General features: G+C 43.3%; 2 protein-coding genes across 9 annotated transcripts in view; both read right to left on the reverse strand.

Annotated features, from left to right (window-relative positions):
- The window catches only part of LOC309486437 (neurexin-1a-like), a 174,389-nt gene extending 170,667 nt beyond the window's left edge, over window positions 1-3,722 (reverse strand). For all 8 annotated transcript variants that reach the window (XM_082153742.1, XM_082153745.1, XM_082153747.1 and 5 more), the window contains exon 1: window positions 3,582-3,722. The gene's annotated coding sequence lies outside the window, so the exon portion shown is untranslated. The remainder of the gene's footprint in view (window positions 1-3,581) is intronic.
- A 3,986-nt stretch (window positions 3,723-7,708) lies between these two features.
- On the reverse strand, window positions 7,709-19,612 carry cox15 (cytochrome c oxidase assembly homolog 15 (yeast)). Its single transcript, XM_082153780.1, has 9 exons — window positions 19,422-19,612; window positions 17,106-17,281; window positions 14,365-14,487; window positions 13,151-13,337; window positions 12,713-12,880; window positions 12,162-12,243; window positions 8,684-8,838; window positions 8,423-8,536; window positions 7,709-8,063 (listed from the first exon to the last, which is right to left on the reverse strand). The coding sequence occupies exons 1-9, from the start codon at window positions 19,494-19,496 to the stop codon at window positions 7,932-7,934; spliced, it is 1,212 nt and encodes a 403-aa protein (XP_082009906.1). The 5' UTR covers window positions 19,497-19,612; the 3' UTR covers window positions 7,709-7,931.
- Window positions 19,613-19,777: the final 165 nt, after the last annotated feature.

The raw sequence follows: 19,777 nt of genomic DNA on the forward strand, positions 1-19,777 counted from the left end.
GCGGTAATACGGGAGGCCAGAATGGAGCAGGCAGAGGAGGCAACCAGGGCGGAGCAGGCTGTGGCTGTGCAGGCAACCAGGGCGGAGCAGGCTGTGCAGGCGACCAGGGCGGAGCAGGCGGAGCAGGCTGTGCAGGCGACCAGGGCGGAGCAGGCTGTGCAGGCGACCAGGGCGGAGCAGGCTGTGCAGGCGACCAGGGCGGAGACGACCCTTCAGGCGGCCAGGGAGGAGACAACCCTTCAGGCGGCCAAGGCGGAGACGACCCTTCAGGCGGCCATGGCACAGGAACAGACACCGGCTCAGGAACAGGAACAGACACAGGAACAGACACCGCCTCAGGGACAGACACCGTGGCAGCGGCTACTATCTTGTCCGAAGACACTGGCTCGGTGGAGACCATCTTGTCCTGAGACACTGGCTCGGCGGCGACCATCTTGTCCTGAGACACTGGCTCGGCGTTGGCCATCTTGTCCTGAGACACAGGCGTGGTTTCGGCCATCTTGTCCGAAGACACAGGCGTAGAGTCGGCCATCTTGTCCGAAGACACAGGCGTGGAGTCGGCCATCTTGTCCGAAGACACAGGCGTGGAGTCGGCCATCTTGTCCGAAGACGCAGGCGTGGAGTCGGCCATCTTGTCCGAAGACGCAGGCGTGGAGTCGGCCATCTTGTCCGAAGACACAGGCGCAGAAAGAGGAAGAGGAACAGATTCAGGCTCAGTATCAGGATCAGATTCAGGCTCAGGAACAGATTCGGTCTCGGCGGGACGAGACTCTTGATGGGCGGACGTGATGTGAAGCTCAGTCTCTGGATCGGCTGACGTGACGTGAAGCTCAGTCTCTGGGTGGGCAGAAGTGACGTGAAGCTCAGTCTCTGGGTCGGCAGAAGTGACGTGAAGCTCAGTCTCTGGGTCGGCAGAAGTGACGTGAAGCTCAGTCTCTGGGTCGGCAGAAGTGACGTGAAGCTCAGTCTCTGGGTCAGGATCAGCGCGCTCTGAGCTTGACGGGACCAGTGGCGGCGCGGGCTTTGAGCTGGGCAGGACCAGCGGCGAAGAGGGCTCTGAGCTGGACAGGACCAGCGGTGAAGAGGGCTCTGGGCTGGACAGGACCAGCGGCGAAGTGGGCTCTGGGCTGGACAGGACCAGCGGTGAAGAGGGCTCTGGGCTGGACAGGACCAGCGGCGAAGAGGGCTCTGGGCTGGACAGGACCAGCGGCGAAGAGGGCTCTGGGCTGGACAGGACCAGCGGCAATGAAGAAGGCTCTGTGCTGGACGGGACCAGCGGTGAAGAGGGCTCTGTGCTGGACAGGACCAGCGGCAATGAAGAAGGCTCTGTGCTGGACGGGACCAGCGGTGAAGAGGGCTCTGTGCTGGACGGGACCAGCGGTGAAGGCTCTAGCTTGGCGGGCATGTCGCTTGCTGTCTCAGGCGCGGCGGGCATGACGCTCTCAGTCTCAGGGGCGGCGTGCATGACGCATACTGCCTTGGCTTCGGCAGATTTGGCGTGAAGTGCGGGATCGGCTGGACTGGCGTGAAGTGCGGGCTCGACTGGACTGGCGTGAAGTGCGGGCTCAGCTGGACTGGCGTGAAGTGCGGGCTCAGCTGGACTGGCGTGAAGTGCGGGCTCAGCTGGACTGGCGTGAAGTGCGGGCTCAGCTGGACTGGTGTGGAGCGCGGTCTGAAGGGACACTGCGGGTTCAGGGAGCTTCTTCTCCTCCTCGCCCACAGTAAACAAGGAACCGCTCCACAACAGGGCCAGGTCAACATACCTTTCTAAAGACCCGTGCGGATCAGGTTCGGGCATCAGAGACCGGAGTGGTTCCGATAATCCCCCGCGGAAGAAGATCATCAAGCACTGGGTGCTCATTTGTGCAAGATGTGCCAGCTCGAGGACTTCTGCGACATAATCCTCGATGGCGCAATTCTCTTGGCGAAGACGGATGATCTGGACATCAGGACTCCAGGTAGGCATGGCTGCTGGATCTAGGTTTGGGCGAAGTCTTCTGTCACGAACTGCTCGGAGACACGAAGGTTCAGATCCAAATGCAGCTTTTATTTAAGGCGCAATCCAAAGGCGTAATCCAAAGTACAGGCAATGGGTCAAAACAGGTAGGCAGTCCAAACAAACAAATAAACAAACAAACAATCAAAACAGGCAGGGGTCAGAGGCAAAAGAGTAATCCAGGGAACAGGCAAGAAATCCAAAAAACCAAGAGACATGAAAACAGGGAAAACGCTCAGAAATGCAGTGTGACACAAACAAGACTTCGCGGTGAGTGAATGAATGAACATGGTATAAATAGACAGACTAACAGGATGAGACAGGTGAATGCAATCAGTGAATGAGGTACAGGTGAATGTGATCAGTGATAAGTGATGATGAGTCCGGGCAGTGAGTTATGGGAAATGTAGTTTGTGAGTGAAACATGATAGTCTGGTGTGGAGTGCCCTCTGGAGGCTTTCAAGGGCACTCCAGCTGGTTATCGTTACAGAGGGTTAGTTGCATGTAATTATGCATCATTTACTGTTATTACTACGGTAAGTAGGCTATGTAACATAACAAGGACACTGTAAAATAAAGTGTAACCCCAAATCCTAACCCTATAGTAAGTAGCCTACATAGTTAATTATTATCAATCAGTACCTAAATGTATAATTACACTGTAATACTGACAGTCACCTTAAAATAAAGTGTAACCAAATATAAATATCAGGTCACAGCAAGTTGTCACATTTATATGATAGCTAATAAATGGATATGTTGTGAAAGTTGTTTTTTTGTGTTTTATACAAAGTTATTAATAAACACCAGATGACCACTGTGACAACATGCCCCACTACAGGAATATTTTGTTCCAGTCTATGTCTAATGTCTATTAGTTTTGTAAATAAGTCTTTAATGCATACATGTGTCTATACAAAAATAAAAAGGAAAATAAACCTTTCTAACTTGATATTTACTGGAGAAAAACGTGACAACAAGCCAAATTTCTTTTACATATTTCAGCATCTGTATAAATCATCCCGGATGACAACATATTCCACGTTATTGTCCATATCAAGATTGATTATGTCTCAAATATTATATGTAGCCTATAGCCTAAATCAATAACGCAATCGGGATAAGGGCATTGGGTTTCGTTTGTTATGTTTGCGTGTCATCTTACATACTTCATAAAGCACAAACGCACCAGCTCACACTTTCACATCCAGATGTAACGTATAATAATACAGATGCGCAGTGTTTATTAGCCATTAATGGAGATCCAGATGCGATAGAAACGCCCCATCCGCAGCAAAACTCCCACGAGCTCATATTCCTCAGATTAAAATATATTCATGTTGAATGTATGGTTTTAAAAAAATGTGAGTCACGTATGCATCATCAAACAGCATTAATCGAGCTCATCCGAATCCATTCAAGACAGAAAACTCATGATACATTCGTACAACACCGAAACTATATTCATCGTGGCTCAAGCGCATCTGTTCCTGTGAATAAACATCAGGATCTGCAGAATATAGACGCACAGCATAACGTACACAAACATCGCATATTGTTTGAAATGACATGGAAATCGGTTTACCCAGCACGCCGTGGCTCTCGTCGGGCGATGAAGACGATAGTTTAACAAAGTTATTGCTGAGGTGAAGCTCTGAGGAGAAAATGTCTGCTAAATAAAGCCCGCGATGATGTGGACCCTTTCTCAGCCTGTGATGACGCATTTAGCTTTAACCTGGTTTTAACGGTCATTAGGATCGTAAATCCTGCAAAGTTTTTTTATATGTTCCTATTTTGTTTTAAATGTATGAACATTAATAATATACTTTGTATTATATTACCTTTGCATCAAAATAAATAAAAATTAAATAAATAAAAATTAAATTATATTAAATAAAGTTAACTGCTGTTGTAAGGGTGTTTGTAATGGACGCTTTTCATGACGCGTTTTAACAGTCATCAGCATCGCAAATCCAGCAAAGTTTTTTATATTTACTTTTTTTTTTAATCTATGAGCATTTATAACACTTTGTATTATGTTATCTTTACAAGTATTATACTATATTATCTTCTAAAAAAAAAAAAAACTAGTTAACGCTGCTTTGAGGGTGTTTCTAATACAGCGGATGTGTGAGTGACGGTAAAATTGACATCTTTCTCTCTTCTGACTGCCGTTATCAAACTCTTTATATTTTGTTCTCTTGCTGAAAGTTGTGGAAACACTATTGTGGAGTTTTTCTTTTCCTATTTGAGCAAATTGTAACTCACACATTACATATTATATACTCACTCCGGGTCACGTGACGCGGCTCTGGCTCTGCTGCAGCACCACGGACAGCGCGCGGCAAAAATGAAATGACGTCATCGCGGTGTGGCCGCTTGTGCGCGAGACCCCTGCTTCGTCCCAATTCGCCTACTTATAGGCTATATGCCCTAAAAATGTGTACTGTTTTTGAGTAGAAAAAGTACCTACTTTTGAGTGTGATGCAGAAAAGTATGCAAGCTTTGGGACATACTACTGCGTCATAATTGCGTCTTCAACGGACGCGCCACTGTCGGCTGTCGCTTAGTAACGTGCGTCCTGTCGCCGTAAACTGCCCTGTCAATCATCTTGTCACAGTTAAAATCCCCCACATTCAATTAAATTTAATTTCCTACAGTTTTGGAGAGAAATGCAGAAGCACGTTGATATGCCAGTCATGGGTCTTTCATTTGGTGAACTCTTAGTTTGCATAATGGTGCATTTAAAAGTTAATGAGCAAACGCATCGTTATAAAAGTTCATAATGCTGTTTTAGATTAAATATAATGTGGATAACATTTAATAAATATATTTTTTGTCAGGTATAGATTATTACTCACCCTTTTACTGCTCTGCTTAACCTGCAGCGTCCCAATTCGCATACTTATACTACGCCCTAAAACTATAGGCTACTCTTTTTGTGAAGAAAAAGTACTTTTGAGTGTGTAGCAAAAGAGTAGGCAAGCTTTGGGACACACTACTACTGCGTCATCTTAACAGACAGATGATCAGACCTGTCGCGTGCGTCCTGTCACCGTAAACTGCCCTGTCAATCATCTTAAAATCCTCCATTCAATCTAATTTAATTTCCATCTGCCAGTCGTGGGTCTTTCATGCGGAGACTCTCCTCATGGGTTTGCAATTTGAATAATGGCTAAACGTATCTTTACAAAAGTTCACAATGCTGCTGCAGATGCAATATAACGTAGAGAACATTGAATAAATTAATTTTCGTCAGGTTAGATACTGATAATTAATCACTCAAACCCCTTTATCTAAACCATAACCGCCGGACTCGCGCGTCCTCCATGTCTGTAGTTTTTTTATAATAATAATAAAAAATAATTTTTTTTTTACACTTTTCACTCGTGTTTGTAGTTCGAATCCTTGTCCAACGCGCGATGGGTTGTGGGCATTATTAGCCGTTAGAGTGCGCATCGATCTGCACTTCGGATTCTGACCGGATATAGTAGACCATCCGGGTATCTTTGGAACACATTTCAACATACTACGATTTGGGATACTAATTCTAATTTTGAATACTATTTAGGACGGATGGTGTGCGAATTGGGACACACCATTGGTCTCGCACATCTGTCATGTTTGTAGTCTTTTAAACACTTTTTATTCGTGTTTGTAGTTGTAATCGAATCCTCGTCCACAGCGCAATGGGTTGTGGGCAATATTAGTGCACGGATCTGCACTTCGGATTCTAACCGGAAAAAGTAGACCATCCGGGTACCTTTGGAATACCTGTTTCAACACAGCCAACTATGATTTGGGACACACTAATTCTAATTCTGAATACTATTTAGGATGAATAGTATGCGAATGAGACGCAGCACCCATTTCGGGTGGCGGTGTGCACAGCATTTTTTGTAACTTGGAGCGATTCTGTCCGAGCAGGTAAAGTACCGTATCCTACAGACACCCAGTTTGCCCTTGACCAGATTAATTGCGTACATTTACAAAATGAGCCTACAATAGCAGAAATAAGATTTTTTTATGAAAATAAAGGTCCATATTTAAAGCGGTGCTCAAGTTTATATAAGTTAGACCTCGCATTTTTTCCCCATTCCACTGCTCACGTCTCTGTGCGCACCAGCCCTAAAGATCACATAACCTCAGAGAACAGACAAACAATACATTTCAATAATGAAGTGGCTGATTTTAGCCTCAGCATCTTTTATAGTGTGCTGTAGGGGCGGGGCATTTACATTTCTAGAGAGAAATTGATTGGACAGAAAAAAATTTTTTTGAAAGAAAAGAAACAGCACTGCATTTAATACATTAACATAAAAGGAGAAGGAAAAAAAAAAAAAAAATATATATATATATATACAGAAAAATAACAATGGTTCCTCAAGTAGTAAGCAAAATGTGATCATAATTCTTAAGAAATTTGTTCTTATTGTTATCAATGAGTTTGAGAGATTATACAATAAGAAGGGAAATCTCAGCGATAAAGACATCAAATGTAGGCAAAGTCTTGAGAAATTAGTTTTTTTGAATAAAAAATGTACAATGCAATGCAAAGAAATTAACAACAAGATCAATAGCATAATCACTCCTACGAAAAAAATTAAGAAATATATCTTTCAATGAAAAATATAAAGATTGGACACAATCTTTAACACACACACACACACACACACACACACACAGAGAGAGAGCGAGAGAGAGAGCGAGAGAGCACCGGAAGTTGGCATGAAGTGTAAGTTGCACTTTTCTTCCCTGTTGTGTATCCGAAACGCTTCAGGAACAAGAACAAATGTGGGCGGGGCTTGATTGTGTCCGTGGGAACTGATTGGTTGGTTGTGGTTTGCTATTAGCCTTTAGCACAGTCACATCCTGAACTTCCGCCTGCATTATTTTCAATGGACAGATGCCAGTTTTGAGAAGAAAATTATACTCATTTAGTTTCACTGAACAATAAACGTCAATATTTAAAACTATATATTTAGACTTACATGATACCACCATGTATGCCGTCTTTCACTCTGTGTAACATTATCTGAGAGACGATTGTCAGCGCTGCCGATGCTGAGATCAAAAATCGATTTAAAACCAATTTATTTGATCTTTTATGTTTTTTTTTTGTGCATTATATTACCACCTTTTATTGTCTACAGTATCACTGCACTCAAACACGGATGATACATTTACGATGATCAAACCAGTTATTTTTTAATAATCTTCTATGGGCTGGAAATATTCCTTTATTTAATTTGATGATACCATCGTATAGTAAGTGCATGAAAAAATGCAAACTTTATTGTTTAATACAATAAGTTTTCCCAAAACTTTAATTAAATCCCCATAAAATAGACTTAATAGTGTGATAAAGGCCTATTGGCTGATCTCATGTGAGTGACAGGTTGTCCCGCCCTCGTCATTAAAGAGGAAGTTATTCTGAGTCAAGATTACCAGCAACATTAATTTGCAAACCCATATAATGTATAATAAACACTGCAATATTAATGACCTAATGACCCAAAATGACGGATCAGATTTAGAGTAACAATGTTGTTGCAAGAGTAATCACTTTGTTTATTATTATGATAATTGACATTTCATTTAAATCACCATGAATGTAATCAGGTCATTACAACAAATGGAAAGTACAGTTATTGTCTTCCATAATATATATTACAATCACTCCATGTGAGATGAAAGTCCTCATAAAAGCAATGAAGAAAACATGATCATTTTATTTATTTGAAATAAGCAGTCATACAGTACAATAAAACATGTACAAATATTAAAAAATAAATTGAAACAGTTATGAATTTCACACTTGCACCTTGTGTTGGGTCTATAAGAGACCCAATAAGAAAAAAATCAAGAAGCCACTGCAGCCTAAAGCATAATTCATTAATAAATATGTTGTGAGAGCATGAAGTGTGATCTGGGTCTACTTGATGACCCTCCGCAGCTCGGCCAGGACCCAGATAGCGAAGCTGAGCAGCGCCACGGACCCGGACTGGTGTATCGCAGCGAGTGGAGTGGGAACGTACAGCAGAAGAGTGCTGATGCCCAGAACCACCTGAGGAACACACACACACACACACACACACACATCAGAGCTGACGCTCGACGCTACCGCTGCTAATGTGGAGTCGGCTTCATCTTACAACTCAAGTTTAAAAAAATCATAATAATACATTTATGTCTGGATATGCATTACGCCATTTGATATGTTGCAGCCAAACACACAGTACAACTCTCTGATGAGTCCAGATTCACATGATTAGACAAACGAACGGCCTAGTAGATCTAGCAGAACATTCAAACAGCAGATCAAATATACAGATGAGATGAGGAGACATGAATTCAGTATTCACACAGAACTGTCTCTTTCCACTGGGAGTCCTGTGTGTGTGTGTGTGTGTGTGGCTTGTTTACCTGTGTGTAGGCCATGGCGGTGAGACAGCTGATGGCGATCTTTGCCCTGCGGGGTAACTGTGTGCGTCTGGAGAGCAGGTAGAGTCCTGTGATGGCCGTCAGCGTGCCGATGCCCTGCACACACACACACACACACACACATCAGCTCAATCACATCCACTTCAACACACACACACACACACACACACACACACACACACACACACTCACACACACTCACACACACTCACACACACTCACACACACACACACCATCCGTACCAGAATGCGGTGGTCGAACTGAACAGTTGTGGGATTTTCGAACATGTTCTTGATGGTGGGGGAGAAGGCCAGCAGATCGTCAGGGATCCAGCGCTCACCCATCTTCGGGAAGGAGTTATAAACCAAACCTGCGTCCAGTCCAGCGACAAACGCACCTGTGAGATCAAACACACTTCAGCATTACTAGAGTTACACCTTTAAATCAGAATAAACTGCCTTCACAACTGTTCCTCCTGACCGTCACTCTTTAGAGGAAAGATTACATTTTCCAAGTTAAATTCACATTTCCTCCATGTAAACAGTGCTTTACTGTACAATACTAATACCACATATTTGATAATATTAAACATTAAATAGGTGTACATAAAATAAAAACCTAGCCTAGTTTTCTAAAACATGGATTAGAAGCCGTTTTATTATTATGAACATTATTTAATATTTCTCAGAAGCACAAAAGGTGTAAATTTACATTTAATAATAAGAAATGGCAGGCATTTCTATAGGTAAATATACTTTAAAACAAGCAAATATTTTTGTTATATTTGATTATTTATAAATAATAAAATATTAGTGGTTAAGTGTAAAACGCCTCTAATAAATTGGGCTAAATCATTAAAAAATTGTTGATCAATGCATTTTGTATGTATATTGGGATGGTGGTATTTTTGATCCTGAAACGGAACCGGTCCTGGATGCGCCCCTTCCTCAATACCAGGATTCTGGACTTTTCTGGTTTGAACTCCATCCTTGCTCAATCAGTGAGTTCAACCAGATCCTCCAAGATCCATCTCCCTTTCAGGTACTGATTTTGCCGTGATGGTGAGGTCGTCCATAAACGCTCTTATAGGTACCCGCTGGATGCCACTTGCCAACATTGTGCCTCGACGCAACTTCTCTGCCGAATTAACGAGAAGGTTCATAGCTGCCGAAAACAAAATCACTGAGGTTGAGCAGTGGCAATGCCCACCTCTTGCCACTGCCATTCGGTGGTAAAGTTTCCACAGGTGAAGCGCATGTTGAAGTTGTCATAGTAATGCTGCAAGAGCTTCTGGAATCGCTCTGAGCCATGGTAGGTCTTTCTACGTCAAATCCACCAGGTTGTGGGGCATTGTCCCAAATGCATTTGTTAAATCAAGCCAAAGAACTGCCAGGTCACCACGGTTCTTCTTGGCATCTTCGCTAATCTTGGTGATTATGCTGGTGTGCTCAGGGCAGCCTGCTACCGTTGAAACTCCCCCCTTTTGGACGGACGTGTCCATGTACCCGTTGTTCATCATAAAGGTGGTCAGCCTCTTCGCCAGAATCCCAAGAAAAATCTTGCCTTCGACATTAAGGAGTGAGATTGTAAGGAATTGTTTAATCCATATTGAGTTCTATTCCTTAGGGATGAAGCATCCCTCAGCAACCAGCCAAATATCAGCAAGGAAGTCCTTCTTCCATGCCACTCTCAGTAGCTTCCAAAGTCGTCTCTTGAGCCTTTCACCATACTTGTACACCTTTATGCTAAATGCCATTCGGCCCTGGGGCAGATTTTGCTCTGGCCTTCCTGAGAAAAGAGTTCACCTCCTGCCAGCAAGGTTCATCAGCTCTGAAGGGGGTAGCTGGTTCTGTTGGTTTTATGAGTTTCTCAATCTCCTCCGGGCTGTCCTCCCTTCTGGGGTCACTATGGACCTGACGAAGGCGCTCCTCCACCTCCTCCTTTGTTGCTTTCAACTCCCCTGATCAAACATCAACCAGAAGTTTCGACAGATATTTGAAAGGATTCTTGGTGAACTCTGTCCTCTCCTTCATTCGTCGCTTCCTGTCCCTACCGTCACAGGTAGCTCATTCAGCTCTTCGCAAGATCTTGATGCAGTCCCTCAAGTTGTCACGGATTTCCGTGAGTGTTGGTCTGTTACTTCACGAAATGCCTTCCTCAGCCTCCGCAGATCCCCTCTAAGGATTGCTATTTCCTTCACGCGTCTGCTTTCCTTTGGCTGGATATTTGTTTTGGCCTTCAGCTCTTTTTTTCCGAAGCGATCAGCACCTATGCTCCAAAAAATGGAACCCATAGCCTTGAGCTTCTTACCCACATCTCCTGCCAAGGCTGTTTCCAGCACCTCATCCACATCGTGATCTAACCTCTCCCAAACTTTACCACTACAGCGGGCCAGTTAACTGATTTCTTTCGGGTCACTCCTACACATATGTCCTGTCCAGGTCATCTAATGTCCTGTGGTACCCCCATCTCTGCCTGGTGCTTTGTGTCCTCTGACACATCGGCGATGCCGTTCCTGCTCCCGTCTTCATCATGTGCCTGGAGATTCCAGGGGCAGTGGTTTGCCTCCTGCTCCGGCCTCTCCTCCGTCTCATTAGGTTTCCCTGTGCGTTGTACATTATGTTCCGGTTGCAAACATTTCATCTTTGACTGATGCATCTCAGCCCCCTCTCATTTTTACATTTCTTCCCACATCTTCAGACCCGGGATAAATCGCTTAACTGTTCCATAGTCGATTGTCCATCATGATTGGTCATATGAATGGTCTGTCCACTGGGCTGATCATCCTCCCCCGCTCTCGCTCGACCCTGGGGGTATCTTGTAATGTACCTTTCCATAGCGATTAGCAATGGGTTCCTCCTCGCGAAGGTTGTGCTTCGGCCTACCAAACCTCCACACCCCAGTTTTGGTCTTTCCCAAATGTCAGCCGTCTTTCCTAGCTGTCACCTAGCTGTCGCCAACTAGTCTTTCCAAGGGGTCACTAGGTCAACCAGAAAAAGATATGCAAAATACAATGTGATCATCGCAGCTGGCCCACCTTTACAGGTACTCTGCCCTGCCCTATCTGTGAGCCAGTGGCATCGCTTTCTCCTCTCCTTCTCTCCTCCTTTCAAGCACCGTCCTTCTCCCTGGGGCCAGCTCAAGGCTTGGCTACATCTCTCAACAATATAAGTTGCAGGCATCCCAGAATGTGTCTGAAATTTCAGCTCAAAATACCCCGCAGATCATTTATTATACCATGGTTATTATACCATGGTCAACCCTTTTTGAGTGGAAGGAAAGACATGCTGTTTTTGTGAATGTATCTTTAAATGCAAATGGCAAAAGGGCTCATTTGCATATTCATAGAACCACGTATACTAAATGAGGCAAGGGTGTTGAGTTACATTCAAGCTATTTTAATAGGCATGAAGACTTTTTCAAGGAAAAACGTTTAAATGTGTAATTTTGGGGATCAAAGAAATTGATTACAGGGGGACTTTAAGGTCATCATGAAATCTTCTCTGATGTGACAGTGAAACGGCATCTCGGAAGCAGAAATAAACTTGATTTTATCAATTCGGAATTGATTTGATCATAGAAAGTGTTGTCGAGTTGTCGAGTGATAGGCTGCTTGTTTGCCCATTCTACAACTTATTCCCAATTTGTGCACATGATTTTAAAAAAAATGATGTGCACAAATGAATCATTTATCAAGTTAGGTGATGCATTTGCTGGTACCTGAGAGAGCCGTGAGGAAGACCAGACCGCCTGTAACCTTGGCAAACCTCCTCAGAAGAAGCATCTGTCGGCTGTCAGGAATCTGCAGTGAACGAGAGCTGAATAAGAGCTGAGTAAGTGCTGAAAAAGAGCTGAATAAGAGCTGTATAAGAGCTGTAACAGCGTCAGCAGGGTTTGAAATTAACTTTTTCACTCACCAGCCAATCTGGCTACAAAATTTAAGTGACCGGCCATTCAGAACTTTGAGCAAATTGAGTAAACATAATAAGTAACACGTCAAAATGGCTAGTGATTTGACAGCGTTACCCGCCACAGTTGATCTTTACCCACATTTGGCGGGTCAAGTCAAGTCACCTTCATTTATATAGCACTTTTAACAATATAGATTGTTGAGTCTATGTTGAAAAAATTATCTCCACACAAACTTCAAAAATGCGAATATGTGAAAACGCTGACGCCGTGCACATGCGTATTATGCGTTTACGTAATTACGGGTGTTAATTTGAAACCCGTCTGACCAGCAGAAACAGCATCTGAAGGCTCAGCTTTACCCTGTTGTTGGGCAGCATGAGAGTGAGACCGGTCCAGAGACTGGCGCAGTACAGCAGCAGAGCCGAGCCCAGGTGAGCCGCCAGCCGGTACTGACTGACCCGGGGGATGTCGAACGACTCCGGCTTCTCCTCCAGCCCGCTCTTCACCATATACCAGCCCAGAAGACCCTGGACATGTGACCCGGTCACTCAACAAACACAATCTCAACTGACTGACACAAGGAAGTGCTACAGCATCATACACATTTCAATTTAAAATCATAATAAACATTTCATAACATGTACATATATAATAATAATAAAAAACATCTAATTAATAACACCTACCATGCAAGTTATAAACTCGGAATTATGAGACCAAAAGTTGCAATTACCTTTGTATTTTAATTCTGTGGTGGAAACGAGCTTGCATTGATATTTCATTGCATGACTGGTTACCTGGAAGACGATGAAGCCACAAAGACCCAGAACTCGAGGCTTCATGGAGCGGCTGAAGAATCCTCTTCTCCAGAAATACGCCGCAGGGAGAATGTATGCTAATCCCACCAGCCGACCCCACATGCGGTGACCCCACTCCATGTAGAAGATGAACTTAAACTCCATCAGGGTCATGTCGTGGTTCATGCTGTTGAGAACAGGGCAGCATTGAGTAAAGCCAATCTGCATGTAATCAAACACACTGTCATTTAAAGGAGTAGTTCACTTCAGAATTAAAGTTTCCTGATGATTTACTCTCCCCCACATCATCCAAGATGTTCATGTCTGTCTTTCTTCAGTCGAAAAAAAAATTAAGGTTTTTGAGGAAAACATTCCAGGATGTTTCTCCATATAGTGTATTCAATGGGGTCCAATGGGTTGAAGGTCCAGATGTGAGTTTCAGTGCAGCTTCAAAGTCTCGACACGATCCAGCCGAGGAATAAGAGTCTTATCTAGACAAACCAGCCGACATTTTAGAACAAAATAAACATTTATATACTTTTAACCACAAATGCTGGTCTTGCTCTCGCTGTGATGCGACACACATTACGTCATCAGGTTGAAAGGTCAAGCGTGACATAGGCGTAAGAACTGATCTAGTGTTTGCAAAACCAACGTGCAAAGACTGAGTCAAACGCCATTTACAAAAAAAATAAAACAACGATGTTGAAAGATTTTGAACTTGAAAATGAGATGAATGAGTTTTTCGCCCTTTCTGAACCGGAACACGCGTGACCTTTCAACCTGATTACGTAATGTGTGGCTCATCACAGCTAGTGCAAGACCAGCATTTGTGGTTAAAAGTATATAAATGTTTATTTTGTTCTAAACTGTCGGCTGGTTTGTCTAGATAAGACTCTTATTCCTCGGCTGGATCGTGTTGAGACTTTGAAGCTGCACTGAAACTCACATCTGGACCTTCAACCCGTTGGACCCCATTGAAGTCACTATATGGAGGAACATCCTGGAATTTTTTCCTCAAAAACCTTCATTTCTTTAAGACTGAAGAGAAAAAGACATGAACATCTTGGATGACGTGAGGAAGAGTAAATCATCAGGACATTTTAATTCTGAAGAGAACTACTCCTGTAAGCTTCATGCCAGTACAGTATCAGTGTGTTATCTGTGTATAACGTTGCAAATGTTCCTCTAGTGAGTGAGAAACTTATACTCACATTTTGAACTCTGGGAACTGTTTGTACTTGGAGAACTCGTCTTCCCACTCGGCTTGAGTCTGTGGCGGCTTCATCTCTTTCACTAAATGCCAGTCAACCATCGACAGACCGGACTCCGTCAATCTGAGAGATCAGAAACATGTTTCACGTGTGTTGAACAGGTCCTTCAAAACTCTGTGCCATCAAACCTAATTAACTGTTAGTCATATTTAATCATGATCTTCTGCTATCGATGCACCGGTTTCAATACCGGTTTGTGTCGACACGTAATAAGCGATCGTTTGCTCATGAAAATATGAAAGAGATTCTGATTAAACAAGCCCAAACACAGTCAAACCAATAATTATCCAGACACCAGATATAATTTTTGATCTTTTTTCACTAGTGTGATCAGGACACTATCGTTCATTTCTGTAAGTGAGGAGAGCAAAATAAAGTAAACTGTGACATTATACCCAAACACTCTTCATACAGAGACTACCAGTGACATTCATAAACATTTGGGATTAAAAATGATTCAGACACTTTGAGCTGATCATGTTTTGCTGAAGTGTTTTGTCTTTAATTGCTAATGCTCTTTTTACACACAGACTGAACACAATGAAGCATTGCTTGGTGATTGGTTGAGCTAAACTGGTATTATCTAATTGTGTAGTTAAATTTAACAGCTGACAGATATTCAACATAATTCATGTGTGAGACAGTCTAACAGAAGGACGGACAAAACCAGTCAAATATCAGCTGATCTGATCACTCTGAGTTATTGTCATATTTATAGCTATAGCGAATAAACTGTGATAATGTGAGAAATGTTGAAGGTGTCTGAATAGATGTTGGTTTGACTGTAATTAAACAAAAATAAATGTACACAATGCATTTGATGCTAGTTTATTTCTCATTAAACTAAAACTAACTCACTTCAATCATTTGTATGCTGGTTCGATGGGAAATAAGTGATATCAATCAAGCATCAATTGCATTGTGTACATTTCCATGAGTGTTTATGGTTATCCTCATGAAATGCTAAATATGATAGAATAACAAACTTCAAACATGTGTGTTCATATACACCCTACGTTTCAATTCAAAGTGAGTACTTTTTCATTTATTAGATAACTGCATGATTTTAAATAGTTAAAAGTCTAAAAAGTAAAACTAGCGTTGGATTATCAGTCTCAGCTCTGAAGTTCCATATCAGTGCGTTCCTTATACAAATGTGCTTAAATTAGACAAAACTCAGTATTCATAATAAAAGTCAGTCATCTACAGAGATGCAATGTTTTAAAAATAGTAACTAAGTTGTTGGAGCCTTGATGTTATATTAGTAAGAACGAGTGTAATCGTTATACGACGACTGATATAAAATTAACCAATTTCAGTTTGATTTCCCAGAAGGACGCGTCCAGCCTCAGCTTTGGAAAACAATAAATCATCTCTATTAAAATCAATGCTGTAAATCATTGCCCAGAGCTGAAGCTCACGATAACTGGAAGTCAGTTTACACCACATCTCTTCCTACAGAACAGGCCAAAAGTGAAGATGATTTGGAGTTTGTTTCAAGAGTTCTTGCCAAAGTGAACTTTCCGGCTGGTTAAACGTCCTCAAACTCCCATTGGTCAGTGTGGTGATGATGTAACAGGTGGGTGTGGCTCTGAGGCTCCGCCTTCTTTGAGCTGTAAATCTCCATTTCTTCTGTTCAGACGCGAGTAAAAACAGGAACACACTGGAGAGCTGCTTTATAGTAGAAACTGAAGCTGTAACTCTGACTGAAAGAGACACTGACACTGTTTTTCATGTTTAATACTGTAAAGCTGCTGCTTTAAATCAATCTATTGTATAAAGTGCCGTATGAGTAAACGTGACGTGACTGTAGATCTGAATCTCAGAGCTGGAACCAACATCTCCACATCACTATGATCAGATGCTTTCTCAACTGCTGTTTTCTCATTGTTATTGTGTGTTTATTCTGTTACTGAGAGGAAAGAGCAGCTCATGTTTACTCATTCAACTAAATGTGGGCGGAGTCATGATGTTCGCTAACAGAGATGTGGGCGGAGTCAGGATGTTCGCTAAGAGAAATGTGGGCGGAGTCAGGATGTTCGCTAACAGAGATGTGGGCGGAGTCAGGATGTTCGCTAAGAGAAATGTGGGCGGAGTCAGGATGTTCGCTAACAGAGATGTGGGCGGAGTCAGGATGTTCGCTAAGAGAAATGTGGGCGGAGTCAGGATGTTCGCTAAGAGGAAATGTGGGCGGAGTCAGGATGTTCGCAAACAGAAATGTGGGCGGAGTCAGGATGTTCGCTAACAGAAATGTGGGCGGAGTCAGGATGTTCGCAAACAGAAATGTGGGCGGAGTCAGGATGTTCGCAAACAGAAATGTGGGCGGAGTCAGGATGTTCGCTAACAGAGATGTGGGCGGAGTCAGGATGTTCGCAAACAGAACTGTGGGCGGAGTCAGGATGTTCGCAAACAGAAATGTGGGCGGAGTCAGGATGTTCGCTAACAGAAATGTGGGCGGAGTCAGGATGTTCGCAAACAGTTTGTCACAGTAAAGGTGTTTCAAATACCTTTCAAAGAATGAAAAAGAACTTCACAGTGAGAATATCTGAGCCTGTAATCTACTAAATATTAAACGACTGCATTCAACCCCCGATGGATTTTTATCTAGTCGTGTTTGATTTTAAAAGGTATGGTTGGGATGAGATAAAATAAAGTAATTATTGTTTGTTTAGTGTTTTTACCTGGTAACGCCTCCCAGAACCACAGCGCCCAGAACCAGTCCACTGCAGCCCAGCAGCCAGCGGCCAATCACACGATCCGACGCCACGTTGGGGAATGACACGCTTCTGACCGACACACTCTCTGTGGTCACTGTGGTCTGTCTTCTCTTCAGCAGCCATTGCCTCAAAGGGGTTCGCTATTGACAAGAAACATACATTTCAATGAATGACTGACATACTAAGGTAGTGTTGCATAAAAGCATCCAATCGTCTTAAGTACAGTTATGCTGCTTTTCCACTGCATGGTACGGTACGGTACGGCACGGCTCGCTTTAAATGGTACCACCTCTGTTGAGGTTCCAAGCGTAACGTACCGATACTAAAATGTGACGTGAAAACACTGCAGATCACTGATTGGTCAGATCGAATCGTCACTACCAGTGTCATTGTATTTGTGAGTAAAGGCCACCGCTGTAGCACCTGTTTTTAAACTACTTGCTTGAAGAAAAAAAAACTTCAAAAAAAGAAATGGCTGAATGGTGGTCAGTGGCGGAGTGCAGACGTTCCTCTCGTTGGTTGCCGAGGAGTGGATTAGTTGCTCAGCTCTTAGCCACACACGGCTACCACCGGACCTACAAACAGTGTAGGGACAATAACCATCAGTCTATAATCCCACCCACTTTGAAGCGTACTAACTGCAGTGGAAAAGCAAACCGAGCTAAAGCGAGCCGAGCCGAGCCGAGTCGTACCACACAGTGGAAAGGTGAAAAGAGCCGAACCGTGCCGCGGCGAGCCGTACCACACAGTGGAAAAGCGCCATTAGACACCTTTAAAAGAGGACATTTTATGCCCTTTTACAGTGTTTCAGGCTCTACTAGAACAGGTTTTCCTGCTTGAATGTTGATTATTCTCCTCATATTCTCCATTGTTGCGGCTCCTCTCTTCCCAGTCTGTCAGTAACGCTCTGTTTACTTCCTGTCTCTATGAAGCCCCTCCTCCTGAAAAGCACACTGTGCTCTGATTGGTCAGCTGGATCAGTGTGTTGTGATTGGTCGAGCGCTTCGAGTGTGTTTGGGAAATGTCCCGCCCATTACCATAACCACCAGTTTAACACACTACTAACTAAAGGTGTGTTGGACATCGGCTGCGGCTGGATGTAACCGATCGGCGAGAGTAGCCGCGTGCAGGCGGGGAGGAGCTGCAAACGGAGACGTGAAGTCGGACACTTTCTGGTTCCCGTAGTGACCGCTCACGTGGTGTTCGCGTACTTTACCACAGCTGAAGTGAAATAAATGCAATATTGGCCAAATAATACACAGATTTTCAGAGACATTTTCATTCAGTAGGCCTACTTTATGTACTGCTTCATACAGCGTCTGTTTGAACAAGAATACAGTTCAACATAATTGCTACTATTAATGAAGTGGAGTCTATACGTTTTTTAATCAGTTTTAATTTGATAAACATGACACAATATAACATACGACATGAAAAGAGTGTTTACTGTTATAAAAAACTGATTTGTGAGCTTTAGAGTAACTAAAGGGTGTTCGAATAAACACGAAACACACGTGATCGTTGTCATGCGGTGAATCCGGCCAATCGTGGGACAGCTGTGTCGTCATCAGCCCTCCTGCAGCCCAGTGCAGCCGCTCTTGAGAAGCTGCGCTGGCTGAGTTCTCCGGCTACTCTCGAAATGCTCTCGCGGTACTTTGATGTCATATGTCACAGTCACGTGGCGTCGGCGCTGTATCAAGTCGGACAACATTTCTAACCGGCATGCACTGCTTCAAGTCAACCGCCGATCGGTCTGCGCAGAGCTGTATGAAGTCGAACAAGCCTTAACTCAACCAGGCCCCGCCCCTTTATTCTGCGTATGAATTATTTAAATGAGGAATATTGTGACGTGTTCCCGGAAGAAACTCAAGATACAATAGAGGTGTTTTAGGAGTTCAGAATAACTCCCGGATTTCATGGTGACTTTAATGATCTTGATATCACGTGACAGTAGTTGAGTAAATATCCATATTCAATAGTTGTTGTTGTTTTTTTAATAACACTATTTCATATAGATATAGATATAAATATTATGTATTAATATTATTTTATTTTGTATGATTTTAGGACTTCAGGTCATTTTATATACGTTACTTATTAATTTTCTAAATAATCGAGCAATGTGTGATATCTGACATACTGAGGGACATTTCTAAAATGTATACAGTCGTTTAAAAACGTTGTTAAATTGAGCCAGAATCTCCATTCAGAACACCGAGGTCATGATGATGATATACACACATGCACCGCTTCTGTCAGAATAATATCCATGTGTCTTACTTGTATCTGCTGCAAGTTCCTCCACGCAGTCTGACAGCGACACGACACGACAAGCCTGAGCACTGGGAGCACCATGATCTCGAGCTCCGATAAACGCGTCTTCTTATGATTATTTAATATTACAAAACTAGTCACGTAACATATCGGTAACTCGCTGCTCCCCCTCTGCTTCTTCTTCTTCTCCAGGTTTTGTTGGCCGCTTCCTTCTCAGAGGAGTTAGCGCCCCCTGCTGTTCATGCGGGAGAATCACGTGATCTACACCCTTCTCCTAAAGCACGAGTGTGTCTGTGTGTGTGTGTGTGTGTGTGTGTGTGTGTGTGTGTGTGTGTGTGTGTGTGTGTGTGTGTGTGTGTGTG

Source organism: Leuciscus leuciscus, assembly GCF_965113295.1.
Source record: "Leuciscus leuciscus genome assembly, chromosome: 22".
NCBI lineage: Eukaryota > Metazoa > Chordata > Actinopteri > Cypriniformes > Leuciscidae > Leuciscus > Leuciscus leuciscus.

Coding starts and splice junctions, on each gene's coding strand:
- cox15 (XM_082153780.1), bottom strand. CDS start 19,496: ATGGTGCTCCCAGTGCTCAGGCTTGTCGTGTCGTGTCGCTGTCAGACT. Junction 13,338..14,364: donor CAGTTCCCAGAGTTCAAAAT/GTGAGTATAAGT, acceptor TGTTCTCAACAG/CATGAACCACGACATGACCC. Junction 12,244..12,712: donor TCATGCTGCCCAACAACAGG/GTAAAGCTGAGC, acceptor CGTTCACTGCAG/ATTCCTGACAGCCGACAGAT.